The 13,081-nt window shown below is 49.0% G+C and overlaps 1 protein-coding gene across 1 annotated transcript in view; it reads right to left on the bottom strand.

Moving 5' to 3' along the window:
- Window positions 1–13,081, bottom strand: part of LOC119962217 (angio-associated, migratory cell protein) — a 43,146-nt gene that overhangs the window by 28,848 nt on the left and 1,217 nt on the right. Inside the window, exons 2-6 of the mRNA XM_038790192.1 lie at window positions 12,467–12,583; window positions 7,931–8,050; window positions 5,236–5,375; window positions 819–963; window positions 165–248 (exon numbers count right to left, since the gene is read on the bottom strand). Of these exons, the coding sequence (XP_038646120.1) occupies window positions 165–248; window positions 819–963; window positions 5,236–5,375; window positions 7,931–8,050; window positions 12,467–12,583 (606 nt within the window). The remainder of the gene's footprint in view (window positions 1–164; window positions 249–818; window positions 964–5,235; window positions 5,376–7,930; window positions 8,051–12,466; window positions 12,584–13,081) is intronic.

Genomic DNA, 13,081 nt, shown 5'->3' with positions numbered 1-13,081 from the left:
TGGTGACGGCTTCGCTCCCGTTTTCACCAACATAATATCCCAAAAGTCCGGGGGTCGTATCCACCTTGAGGGTATGGGGACAGTGCAGGCAACATTTTAAGCTTAGGTCTCTGTCTTTGTTTAGTACCAGTGCCTGATGTCACGGCACTCTCCTGCCACATTACCTTTCACAGTGTGGAGCTGAGAGCCTTGCTTCAGGTCCCAGATCCTCAATGTCCCATCCTCATAGCCAATGACTGCTCGGTAACCTGGGGACACAAATCAGGAGGTTTAACAGAGAATTCAGGATAGAGAAACCTTCAGCCACTACATCCTCGTACCAGTGGATACACCCACACCCGGGACAGAGCCCCAGGCAGGCAACACGGAGGGGTGACAGTCCCAGGATAATGGGGCCGAGGACTGCGAGGGGGAGGAATTTCTTCACTCAGTGATTGGAGATCTTTGGAATTCTCCACCCCACAGGTTTGTGAATCCTCCATCAGCAAATATATTTTAGGCTGGGGCAGAGAGATTTGCAACTCTCACGGGAAAGCGAGGAACATGTAGAATGGGTGGGGAAGTGACGTTGAGGCAGATCATCAGCCATGAACGGTGAAGCTGGCTCAAAGGGCCGAATGGTCCACTCCTGCTCAGATTTCCGATGTTCTTATGAACTCCTGGTTAATTGGGAGAAAGCCACAGCTAGGATCAGAGGAAGGGTGAAATTACCATCCCAATGCAAATCACCCTTCACCCCAACCTCCACCACAACCCACCGTGCCACCCCCCCCCCCCTCCCCAAACCCAACGACCCCCCTACCCTCCCAAAGCCTTACCATCAGGAAGCATCTTGCCGCAGGTCGCTTGGCAGCCGGTGCCGGTGAAGGTTTTGCATTCCCCGCTGGGGATTTTCCACATCCAACAACTGCCCTCATCCGTGCCAGCCAGCAGCACGTGGGCAGAGGGGTGCCACTTGACCCACTGAACACACAGAAAGCAGCAGATCAGGAAATGTCACACTCTCTCTCTCTACCTTCATTTACTCCATATGGAAACAAAAAGTTCCACGGCACATAAATGCTGTGCCATTCACTACATTTGTTGCCTCAAACTGCTCCCACTGGAACCATACACCCAGAACACACACAGCACGGGGTTAGATACACAGCAAAACTCCCTCTACACTGTCCCCATCAAACACTCCCAGGACAGGTACAGCACGGGGTTAGATACAGAGTAAAGCTCCCTCTACACTGTCCCCATCAAACACTCCCAGGACAGGTACAGCACGGGGTTAGATACAGAGTAAAGCTCCCTCTACACTGCCCCCATCAAACACTCCCAGGACAGGTACAGCACGGGGTTAGATACAGAGTAAAGCTCCCTCCACACTGTCCCCATCAAACACTCCCAGGACAGGTACAGCACGGGGTTACAGAGTAAAGCTCCCTCCACACTGTCCCCATCAAACACTCCCAGGACAGGTACAGCACGGGGTTAGATACAGAGTAAAGCTCCCTCTACACTGGCCCCATCAAACACTCCCAGGACAGGTACAGCACGGGGTTAGATACAGAGTAAAGCTCCCTCTACACTGTTCCCATCAAACACTCCCAGGACAGGTACAGCATGGGGTTAGATACAGAGTAAAGCTCCCTCTACAATGTCCCCATCAAACACCCCCAGGACATGTACAGCACGGGGTTAGATACAGAGTAAAGCTCCCTCTACACTGTCCCCATCAAACACTCCCAGGACAGGTACAGCACGGGGTTAGATACAGAGTAAAGCTCCCTCGGCACTGTCCCCATCAAACGCTCCCAGGACAGGTACAGCACGGGGTTAGCTACAGAGTAAAGCTCCCTCTACACTGTCCCCATCAAACACTCCCAGGACAGGTACAGCACGGGGTTAGATAGAGTAAAGCTCCCTCTACACTGTCCCCATCAAACACTCCCAGGACAGGTACAGCACGGGGTTAGATACAGAGTGAAGCTCCCTCTACACTGTCCCCATCAAACACTCCCAGGACAGGTACAGCACGGGGTTAGATACAGAGTAAAGTTCCCTCTACACTGTCCCCATCAAACACTCCCAGGACAGGTACAGCACGGGGTTAGATACAGAGTAAAGCTCCCTCTACACTGTCCCATCAAACACTCCCAGGACAGGTACAGCTCGGGGTTAGATACAGAGTAAAGCTCCCTCTACACTGTCCCATCAAACACTCCCAGGACAGGTACAGCACGGGGTTAGATACAGAGTAAAGCTCCCTCTACACTGTCCCATCAAACACTCCCAGGACAGGTACAGCACAGGGTTAGCTACAGAATAAAGCTCCTCTATGCTGTGTTTTTGTACTGAGCTGTGTTTGTGCCCGTGGTAGAGGCAGAACTGCAATTTACGTACATATGAATTCAGAACAGTCGGCCACTCAGTCCCTCGGGCTGGCTTCACCATTTAATAAGATCATGGCTCATCTAATTATACCAACTGGGAGCTGCACAGTCGTGCAGTGGGTTAGCATTGCTGCTTACAGCACTGAGGACCCGGGTTCTATCCCGGCCCCGGGACACTGTCCGTGTGGAGTTTGCACATTCTCCCCGTGTTTGCGTGGGTCTCACCCCCACAACCCAAAGATGTGCAGGGTAGGTGGATTGGCCACGCTAACTTGCCCCTTAAATAGAAAAAAAATGATTGGGTACTCTAAATATATTTTTTAAATTGTGCCTCCCAATTACCCGACAATCTCCCACCCACCTACTTATCAATAATCTATCGACCTCTGCTGTAAAAATGTTCAAATTTTTCCATTGCCTTTTGAGGAAGAGAGTTCCAAAGATTTATGACCCTCTGAAAACATTTCTCCTCATCTCTGTCTTAAACAGTGACCCCCTAATTCTAGATTGTCCGACAGGAGGAAACATCCTCTCCTCATGCACCCTGTCAACACCCCCAAGGTTGCAATTTAGGCGCGTCTTACTCTTCTAAACGCCAGTGAATAAAAACTGAACTCGTCCAACCTTTGCTCATAAGGCAATCCACCCAGTCCAGGTACTCGTCCAATAAACCTGCTTTGAACTGCTTCGAAGCCACCAACATCTTCCTTAAATTAGGTGTGCAATAAAGTTAGCTTTTATTGGTAGAGGGATTGAGTTTCGGAGCCACGAGGTCGTGTTGCAGCTGCACAAAACGCTGGTGCGGCCGCTTTTGGAGTATTGCGTGCAGTTCTGATTGCCACATTATAGGAAGGATGTGGAAGCTTTGGAAAGGGTACAGAGGAGATTTACCAGGATGTTGCCTGGTATGGAGGGAAGATCATACGAGGAAAGGCTGAGGGAAGAAGGTTAGAGGTGACTTAATAGAGGCATACAAGATGATCAGAGGATTAGATAGGGTGGACAGCGAGAGCCTTTCTCCTCGGATGGTGATGTCCAGCACGAGGGGACATAGCTTTAAATTGAGGGCAGATAGATATAGGACAGATGTCAGAGGTAGGTTCTTTACTCAGAGAGTAGTAAGGGTGTGGAATGCCCTGCCTGCAACAGTAGTGGACTCGCCAACATTAAGGGCATTTAAATGGTCATTGGATAGACATATGGATGATAATGGAATAGTGTAGATGGACTTTAGAGGGGTTTCACAGGTCGGCGCAACATCGAGGGCCGAAGGGCCTGTACTGCGCTGTAATGTTCTATTGAACTCCAAATGTGGTCTCACCAATGCCCCATACAACTGAAGCATAACTTCCCCACTTTTGTAATCAATTCCCCTCACAATAAACAATAACATCCTATTAGCTTGCCTCATTACTTGCTGTATCCTGTATACTAACCTTCCGTGATTCATGCACCCGGACAGTTGGTGAGGTGGATTGGCCGTGATAAATTGCCCTTCGTGTTGGGTGGGGTTACTGGGTTATGGGGATAGGGTGGAGGTGTTGACCTTGGGTAAGGTGCTCTTTCTAAGAGCCGGTGCAAATTCGATGGGCCGAATGGCCTCCTTCTGCACTGTAAATTCTATGATAATCTATGACACCCAGATCCCTCTGTACCTCCGAGCTCTGTAATCTCTCACCATTTAGATATTCAGCTTCTTCTTTACTTTTCCTGCCAAAATGGACAATTTCACATTTACCCGCATTATTACCCCATTTTTCAGATCTTTGCCCACTCAGTTAATAATAATAATCTTTTAATAATAATCTTTATTGCTACAAGTAAGCTTACATTGCAATGACGTTACTGTGAAAATCCCCTAGTCGCTACATTCCAGTGCCTGTTCGGGTACACAGAGGGAGAATTCAGAATGGCCAAATTACCTAACAAGCACGTCTTTCGGGATTTGTGGGAGGAAACCGGAGCACCCGGAGGAAACCCACGCAGACACGGGGAGGACGTGCAGACTCCCCGCAGACAGTGACCCTGATGGGAATCGAACCTGGGAACCTGGGGCTGTGAAGTCACAGTGCTCACCACTGTGCTACCGTGCTGCCCCATCTCTGTCCTTTTGTACCCTCCTCATGATGACTTCACAACTTATTTTCCTGCTCATCTTTTGTGTCACCAGGAAATTTAGCAACCATCCCTTCATGGGCGGCACGGTAGCGCAGTGGTTAGCAGTACTGCCTATGGCACCGAGGCCCCGGGTTCGATCCCGGCCCTGGGTCACTGTCCGCGTGGAGTTAGCACATTCGGTGTGGTTTTCCCCACAACACAAAAGATATGCAGGTTCGGTGGATTGGCCACGCTAAATTGCCCCTTAATTGGAAACAATTGGAGATGCTGCTGCTCCTGCAGTGGAGCAAGAACCAATTCCGATAGGGTGAAAAACTTAGAAGAGGGAAAAGCAAGGGATTTTCGGCTTCTCCTCCTCACCTAACTCCCCTCATCACCCAACTCCCAGCAGTCTGTTCAAAGTCGCACTGTGCTACATTGCACTGAAATATCTCTGGATATATATTACATATACTTCTGAAACTAAGGAGTTAGCTGACCCCAGTTACAGAAAGACTATTTGAAGTTGGTTTCCTTAATTGGCTAACTTCAGCTGCTCTTCCAGTAGAGCCATGAAACCCTACTTAAGACAGGGTTAGAATTTAGACAGTCAAGTTAAATTAAATGCTAAATACAAACAACATTAGATTAGTTAACTAGGTCCTTCCTCCACAGGAAAGATATTCTAGATAGTGGAGCCGGAGAAATTGCTACACGTCTGCCGGCTAGCTGCCATCACCACGGTCACTGCACTCACCTGCAGATCGCCAACTTCAAACGACCAGACTTCTTCTTTGGTTTCAACTTTCCAGACTTTGATCAGACCACTCATGTCTCCGGTGACAACCAGGGTGGAATCGTGACTGAAGGAGGCCGAGATGATGGAATCTTTGTGGCCTGAAGGAAAGAGAGATGAAGTCCGGGTCAAGAAACGCTATCCCAAAGACCAGCAGGTCTCTGGTTCTTGCTGAAAGGAGCTTTACTGCCTGCAGGAGCCTTGTGAGCGAGAACAGGCAGCTATTTAACATTGAGGGGCTGCTCAGTCGAGTTACATTTTGGGTATTTATAATAATAAGAAAGCAAAGGGAATTTTGTCCTACTTTGTCAACACTAGGTTGATTCCGGAGTTGAGAGGATTATGAGGAGAGGTTGAGTAGACTGGGACTGCACTCATTGGAATTTAGAAGAATATGGGGGGATCTGATAGAAACATATAAAATTATGAAGGGAATAGATAGGATAGATGCGGGCAGGTTGTTTCCACTGGCGGGTGAAAGCAGAACTCGGGGGCAAAGCCTCAAAATAAGGGGAAGTAGATTTAGGACTGAGTTTAGGAGGAACATCTTCACCCAAAGGGTTGTGAATCTATGGAATTCCTTGCCTAGTGAAGAAGTTGATGCTACCTCGTTGAATGTTTTTATGGCAAAGACAGTTAGATTTTTGAACAGTAAAGTAATAAAAGGTTACGGTGAGCAGGTGGGCAAGTGGAGCCGAGTCCCCAAAAGATCAGCCATGATCTTATTGAAGCGCGGAGCAGGCTCGAGGGGCCGACTCCAGCTCCTAGTTGCGATGTTCACACGTCGGATATTAAACTGATTACGGAGCCATAAAGGAGAACTTTTACATTAATCAATGAAACATTAGTTGAAGCTCGTCACATTACAGCGACATTTCAATCAGCAAACAGCATAGTTTTATGGAATAAGTTTTCTTTCAAACTTGTTATCACCCACAAGATGAGCAAGGATAAATCTTCTGACGTCTTTGAGTCAACTGCGTTTAATGTATGAACTTCATACATTATACCGCAGCGTGGTCGGTAATACTGAATGTATTTCATCGCATCAGACAAGCTTCTCCTTCACAATGGAAGTTAAAGAACCTGCTAAACAGGACGGCCTGTGAGTTAAACGTGCAGGAAATCAGTGAAACCTCCATTACATTAAAGCCTACTAATCTTCAGGTTGTACTTCCTGCATCTCAATTGGACTCGAGCTGATTTAATTACTGGAATAACCAGCACGTCACAATGATGGAAAAAACTAAACCATCTCCATTTCTGTAAAGCCTTCCACAGCTCATTAAAGAATTTTGAAATTTAGCTATTGTTCAAAGAGAGGAAACACAATCTGAGCCCAAGATGACACACACAGAAATATAGCAGGTAATCTTATTTACTGCTGCTAGCTAAGGGATAAAGATTGGTCAAAGGGAAAATTCTGTGACTCTTCCCTGAAATTGCGGCTTTGGGAGCATTTGTATACATACAAGACGTCAGACAGGCCTCAGTTTAATGCTTCAACTCCAAGACAGCATCGCTGACAGGGCAGCAGCCCGTCCGACAGGGCGGCAACCCCTCAGCACTGACCCTCCGACAGTGCAGCACTCCCACAGTACTGACTCTCTGACAGTGCAGCACTCCCTCAGTACTGACCCTCCGACAGTGCAGCACTCCCTCAGTACTGACCCTCTGACAGTGCAGCACTCCCTCAGTACTTACCCTCTGACAGTGCAGCACTCCCTCAGTACTGACCCTCTGACAGTGCGGCACTCCCTCAGTACTGACCCTCTGACAGTGCAGCACTCCCTCAGTACTGACCCTCTGACGGTGCGGCGCTCCCTCAGCACTGACCCTCCGACAGTGCAGCGCCCCCTCAGTACTGACCCTCTGACAGTGCAGCACTCCCTCAGTACTGACCCTCCGACAGTGCAGCGCCCCCTCAGTACTGATCCTCTGACAGTGCAGCGCCCCCTCAGCACTGACCCTCCGACAGGGCGGCGCCCCCTCAGCACTGACCCTCCAGCAGTGCCACACTCCCTCAGCACTGACAGTGCGTGTTCCCTCAGCACCAACCCTCCGACAGTCCCGCGCACCCTCAGTAATGGCCCTTTGATACTCCCCCACTACTTTCACTCAAGTACGAGCCAGGATATGGCGCTTTGGGACTGGTGTATGAACCCAAGACCTCATGAATCAGGGGTGTGCGAGAGCAAGCGATCAAGAGCGCACGAGCACCAGAGCAGGCAAGGACGAGCGTGGGCAAGAGTGAGCAAGTGCTACCCACTGAGGGAGTGCTGCACACAGGGCCACCATTGAATCCCATGCTTCATTTGTGCTGTTGTTCTGTGGATGATAACAGTGGCCTGTTTGCAGCAACCATCAAACAGAATGGGTGGAAAATATGCTCCAGACCGCAATGCAGTTTCTCAGCACAGAATCATCCAAATCTAAGAGCACAACACGAGCCCCTTCATCCCACTGCGTCTGGGCTTTCTTTGAAAGAGCGATCAAACGTATTCCTTCCACATAGCCGAGTTAATCTTTCCTTTCCAATTCCTGAGTTGCTGCTAAAGCTTCTCCGCCCCCCCATCAGAAATAGAATTACATATGAACATGCTAATGAGCAGGAGTCACCCGTTCTGAAATGGTGTGTAATCTGTGAGTAAATTACCTGTACATTCCAGCAGCACTTCACCATCAGTCACCCTCCACACAAAGGCCATATCATCCTCTCCGCCAGTCACCGCCAAAGAGTTACTCTTGGGATCCAGACTCAAGCAGAACACAGCCTCTAGAAAGAAGAGCATTTAATTCAACAGTGGCTGAGCCCCCACAATCCTCCCACCAATTCCTCACTCCCGCTAAGTTGCTCATTGGGGCTCGAGCTCCACACACACTGACCGATGTCTTTCTCACTCAACTGGGCACGATTCGAGTATGAGATCAGACAATGGGCTCTTGAATTCTGCACAGCATCACAGTTCAATCAGATTCCGCCCTCACCCTGTCTGTGGAAGTGGTGGAATAGACTGCGGCATTCCTTTGTTATTACTGAACAAACCAGACCCCAGAGTGGCGCCTGACTCAACGATCATAAACCAATTCCACCTACCCTGCACATTGTGGGGGTTAAACCCACACAAACATGGGGAGAATGTGCAAACTCCACACGGACAGCCTTAGTGCGGTAGGCGGTACTGCTAACCACTGCACCACCATGCCGCCCCGGCTAGAGAGAGAACCAGCAGTGAACTACTGGTGCTGTGTAAATATTGTTTTTTAAAAATTAATTTCGGGTACTCAATTATTTTTTTTTTTACAATTAAGGGGCAATTTAACGTGGCCAATCCGCCTAACCTGGACATCTTTGGGTTGTGGGGGTGAAACCCAAACAGACACGGGGAGAATGTGCAAACTCCACACGGACAGTGACCCAGGGCCGGGATCGAACCCAGGTCCTCAGCGCTGTAGGCAGCAGTGCTAACCACTGTGCCACCGTGCCGCCCAAACATTGTTGTAAATAAAGTTACATTCTGTTTGACTCGTGCTGCATTCTCCATGGCCCTTGCAAAAAATACCCAAGTCAAGGAATTGTTGTCACTTTAACAAAGGTACACCTCCCGACTTCTCAAACACTTCCACTCTGATGTGGATTTACAAACGGAGGTTCAGAAACAAATAGTTTCTGGAGCTGCTCTTTAGAGCTTCCCCCACTGGCACACCACTCCTTAAAATCCTTTCCCCTTCCATCTCAGCTTCCAATGTCCTCAAACCCCTCGTTCAACCAGAGTTCTCCAGACATAAAAATCTTTCATGTTATCTATTGTTCCTCTATTTTTTAGTCAATGAAATCATGGCTGATCTGATACAATCCTCAACTCCACTTTCTGCCTTATCCCCATAACCCTAGATTCCCTTACTGATTAAAAATCTGTCCATCTCAGCCTTGAACATACCTAATGACAAAGACCCACTACAGCCTCTCTGCGGTAAAGAATTCCAGATTCACAACCATCTGAGAGATTCCTCCTCATCTCTGTCTTAAATGGGTGATCCCTTACTCCAAGATTGTGCCCTCTGGTCCTAGACTCCCAGCATCTACCCTGTCAAAAGCCCCGAGAATCCAATATGTCTCAATAGGGTCGCCTCTCGTTCTTCTAAACTGCAATGAGCACAGGTCTAACCTACTCACCCTCCCCTCATTAGAAAATCCCTCACCCCCGGGATTAACCCAGTGAACCTTCTCTAGACGGCCTCCAATGTCAGTACATCTTCCCTTAAATAAGGGGATCAAAACTGTTCACAGTATTCCAGGTATGGTCTAACTCGGGCATTGTCAACATCGGGGGCGCGACCCGACTGGATCGCGGGCAGGTGTTGGGAGGGTCACGGAGCCGTCGGCGCTCCCGATCGTGCAAATTTGTACGCAGCAGCCGGCTGTTAATAACGCCAGCTGCAAGCGGCCTTCAAAATGGCTGCGAACATGTAAAAAAAATGCGGCCGCACTGCGCATGCGTGGCAGATCATCAGCAAAACTATGCACATGCACGCCAATGATCGGGCACGCACGCGCCTTGCGGCCGCTATTTTTTTTAAACGGTCGCAGCTTTTTGTTTTACAAGTTCGGGGGGGGGGGGGGGGTTATTCAATTTATTCATTTAATTTTTATTCTTTTCATTTATTTTATTCATTTTTTTTTAACAAGTTCGGGGGGGGGGGGGGGTTTATTTTGATAACATTTTACAGGAAAAAAATGCAGAACTTTGGACAGATGGAGACTCCATACTTTCCGACACCGGAAGGCTTCACCTTCATCCAACAGGTTCCATTAGAGGAGCGTATACGAGGGCCAAAGGGACCCAAAACTAATTCCTCCATTTTTTGGCAGCAGCAAACTAGGTAAGAGAAAATGGTGGGTCGCGAAGGTCGGCCGGCGTGGGTCGCGAAGGTCGGCCGGCGTGGGTCGCGAAGGTCGGCCGTCGTGGGTCGCGAAGGTCGGCCGGCGTGGGTCGCGAAGGTCGGCCGGCGTGGGTCGCGAAGGTCGGCCGGCGTGGGTCGCGAAGGTCGGCCGGCTGGTAAAAATTAGTCCCCAGAAAAAAAGTTTGAAGAGCACTGGTCTAACTAGTACCTTGTGTAGTTTTAGCAGGGCATCCTTATTTTTATCCTCCATTCCATTTGAAATGAAAGCCAACATTCCATTTGCCTCCCCAGTTGCCTGCTGAACTTGCATGCTAGCTTTGTGATTGATGCACGAGGCCCTCACATCCCTGTGTGCTGCAGCTTTCTGCAGTCTCTCTCCATTTAGATAATATTCAGCTCCTTTATTCTTCCTTCCAAAGTGCTAACTTCACACTTTCCTACATTATATTCCATCTGCCAAGTTTTTACCCAATCACATAACCTGTCGATATCCCTCGGTAGACTCCTTGTCTCATCCTCACCACTTGCCTCCCCACTTATTTTCTGTCATCTGTAAACTTGCCAATAGTGTATTCATCTCTCTCGTCCAAGTCATTTATATTGTAAATAATTGTGGCCCCAACACTGAACCCTGTGGCACTCCACTAGTTACAGGTTGCCATCCTGAAAATGATCCTTGTATCCCAAATCTCTATCTTCCGTCAGTTAGCCAATCCTCTCTCCGTGCCAATATACCACTGCCAACACCATGGGCTCTTATCTTATTCAGTAGCCTTTTGTGTGGTACCTACTTTTTGAAAATGCACATTTTCCCCGCGTATGCGTGGGTTTCATAGGGCACATGATAAATGCACAATGTAAATACATAGACACAGACATCGGGTGAAGCATACGGAGTGTAGCACTACTCAGTAGAGAAGATGTGTGAAGAGATCAGTTCAGTCCATAAGAGGGTCATTCAGGAGTCTGGTAACAGCGGGGAAGAAGCTGTTTTTGAATCTGTTTGTGGGTGTTCTCAGACTTCTGTATCTCCTGCCCGATGGAAGGAGTTGGAAGAGTGAGTAAGCCGGGTGGGAGGGATCTGTGATTATGCTGCCCGCTTTCCCCAGGCAGCGGGAGGTGTAGATGGAGTCAATGGATGAGCAGCACTGCAGCACAGTGGTTAGCACTGTTGCTTCACAACACCAGGGACCCGAGTTCAATTCCCGGCTTGGGTCACTACCTGTGCGGAGTCTGCATATTCTCCCCATGACTGCGTGGGCTTCCTCCGGGTGCTCCGGTTTCCTCCCACATTTCCCAAAAGATGTGCTGTTAGGTGAATTGGACATTCTGAATTCTCCCTCAGTGTACCCGAACAGGTGCCAGAATGTGGCGACTTGGGGGTTTTCACAGTAATTTCATTGCAATGTTAATGTAAGCCTACTTGTGACACTAATAAAGATTATTATGTATTTACATTGTGTATTTATGTATGTCCTATGTTTTTTCAGGTATGGAACGATCTGTCTGGACTGTACACAGAATGTAAACACTGGTTCCCCTTCACCTACCCGGCTCGTTACCACCTCAAAAGAATTCTAATGAATTTGTCAGGCATGATTTCCCTCATGAAGCCATGCTGACTCTGCTTGATTATATTATGGATTTCTAAATGCTCTGCTATTACATCCTTTATAATGGACTCTAACATTTTCCTATTGACAGAAATTACGTTAACTGGCCTGTAGTTACTTGCTTTTTGCTTTCTTCCATTTTTGAATAAAGGTGCAACATTGACATTTTTCCAATCCTCTAGGACTTCACCAGAATTGAAGGATTCTTGGAAGATCACCACCAGTGCATCCACTATCTCTGTAGCGACTTCCTTTAATATCCTGGGATGTAATCCATCAGGTCCAGGGGCTGATCGGCCTTTAACCCTAACCCATTAGTTACCACGAGTAAGCTGAACGGTTTACCCCATCTCCTCAATCTCGGGAGAAGCCAGCAGATAAGAAATTGGAGCAACAATTCTGCAGGATTAACCGGGGGGGGGGTACTGAGGGCAATGATGCTGAACGCAGCCCAGAAGTCAATTTCCCGATCTACATGGCTCCCTGCCAGAGTGCCTTACTGTGCCAGAAATCCTCAATACCTTCGCTAAAGAAATGCTTTCACTCCCAATGGAGTATCTGCCAAAGTTACCCCAGCCCCCCCCCCCCCCCCCCCCCCCCCCCCACACCCACCCACCCCCCACACCCACCCAGAATGCGATGATTCCGTAACCCATGCAAAACTTTTCAGTTACTTGTGTGTCTGGAGAAGGTCAGGTCACTGTCATCTCGGACCACCTCCATGCTCTCATCATCCTCAGTCTCCCATCCCCCGCCGTCATCATCGTCATCCACTTCATGCTCAAGGCCATCTGGCCAGAGAGGGATCAAGAAAGGGAAAAGCAGATCAGTGCATCTATTCAAATCATCATAACCAAGCCAGTACACCCTCTATCAGTCCATGCCAATCCTGCCAGGAAATTAGTAATGGATAAGGAGTGGAAGGGGAAAGGAGTGGGGAGCGGAAGGGGGAAGGAGAGGGGAGCGGAAGGGGGAAGGAGATGGGAGCGGAAGGGGAAGGAGAGGGGAGTGAGAGGGTCAGGATGTGAGTGATTGGGGAAGGCAATTGGAGGGGGGATGGGGTGATGAGGGGGTGAGTGGGGTGATGACGGGGTGAGTGGGGTGATCAGGGGGAGAGTGGGGTGATCAGGGGGTGAGTGGGGTGATGAGGGGGTGATCAGGGGGTGAGTGGGGTGATCAGGGGGTGAGTGGGGTGATGAGGGGGTGAGTGGGGTGATCAGGGGGTGAGTGGGGTGATCAGGGGGTGATCAAGGGGTGATCAAGGGGTGAGTGGGATATCTCCCTCACCC

Source organism: Scyliorhinus canicula, chromosome 2 (assembly GCF_902713615.1).
Source record: "Scyliorhinus canicula chromosome 2, sScyCan1.1, whole genome shotgun sequence".
Taxonomy (NCBI): domain Eukaryota; kingdom Metazoa; phylum Chordata; class Chondrichthyes; order Carcharhiniformes; family Scyliorhinidae; genus Scyliorhinus; species Scyliorhinus canicula.
This window is presented reverse-complemented; position numbering and strand designations above follow the sequence as displayed.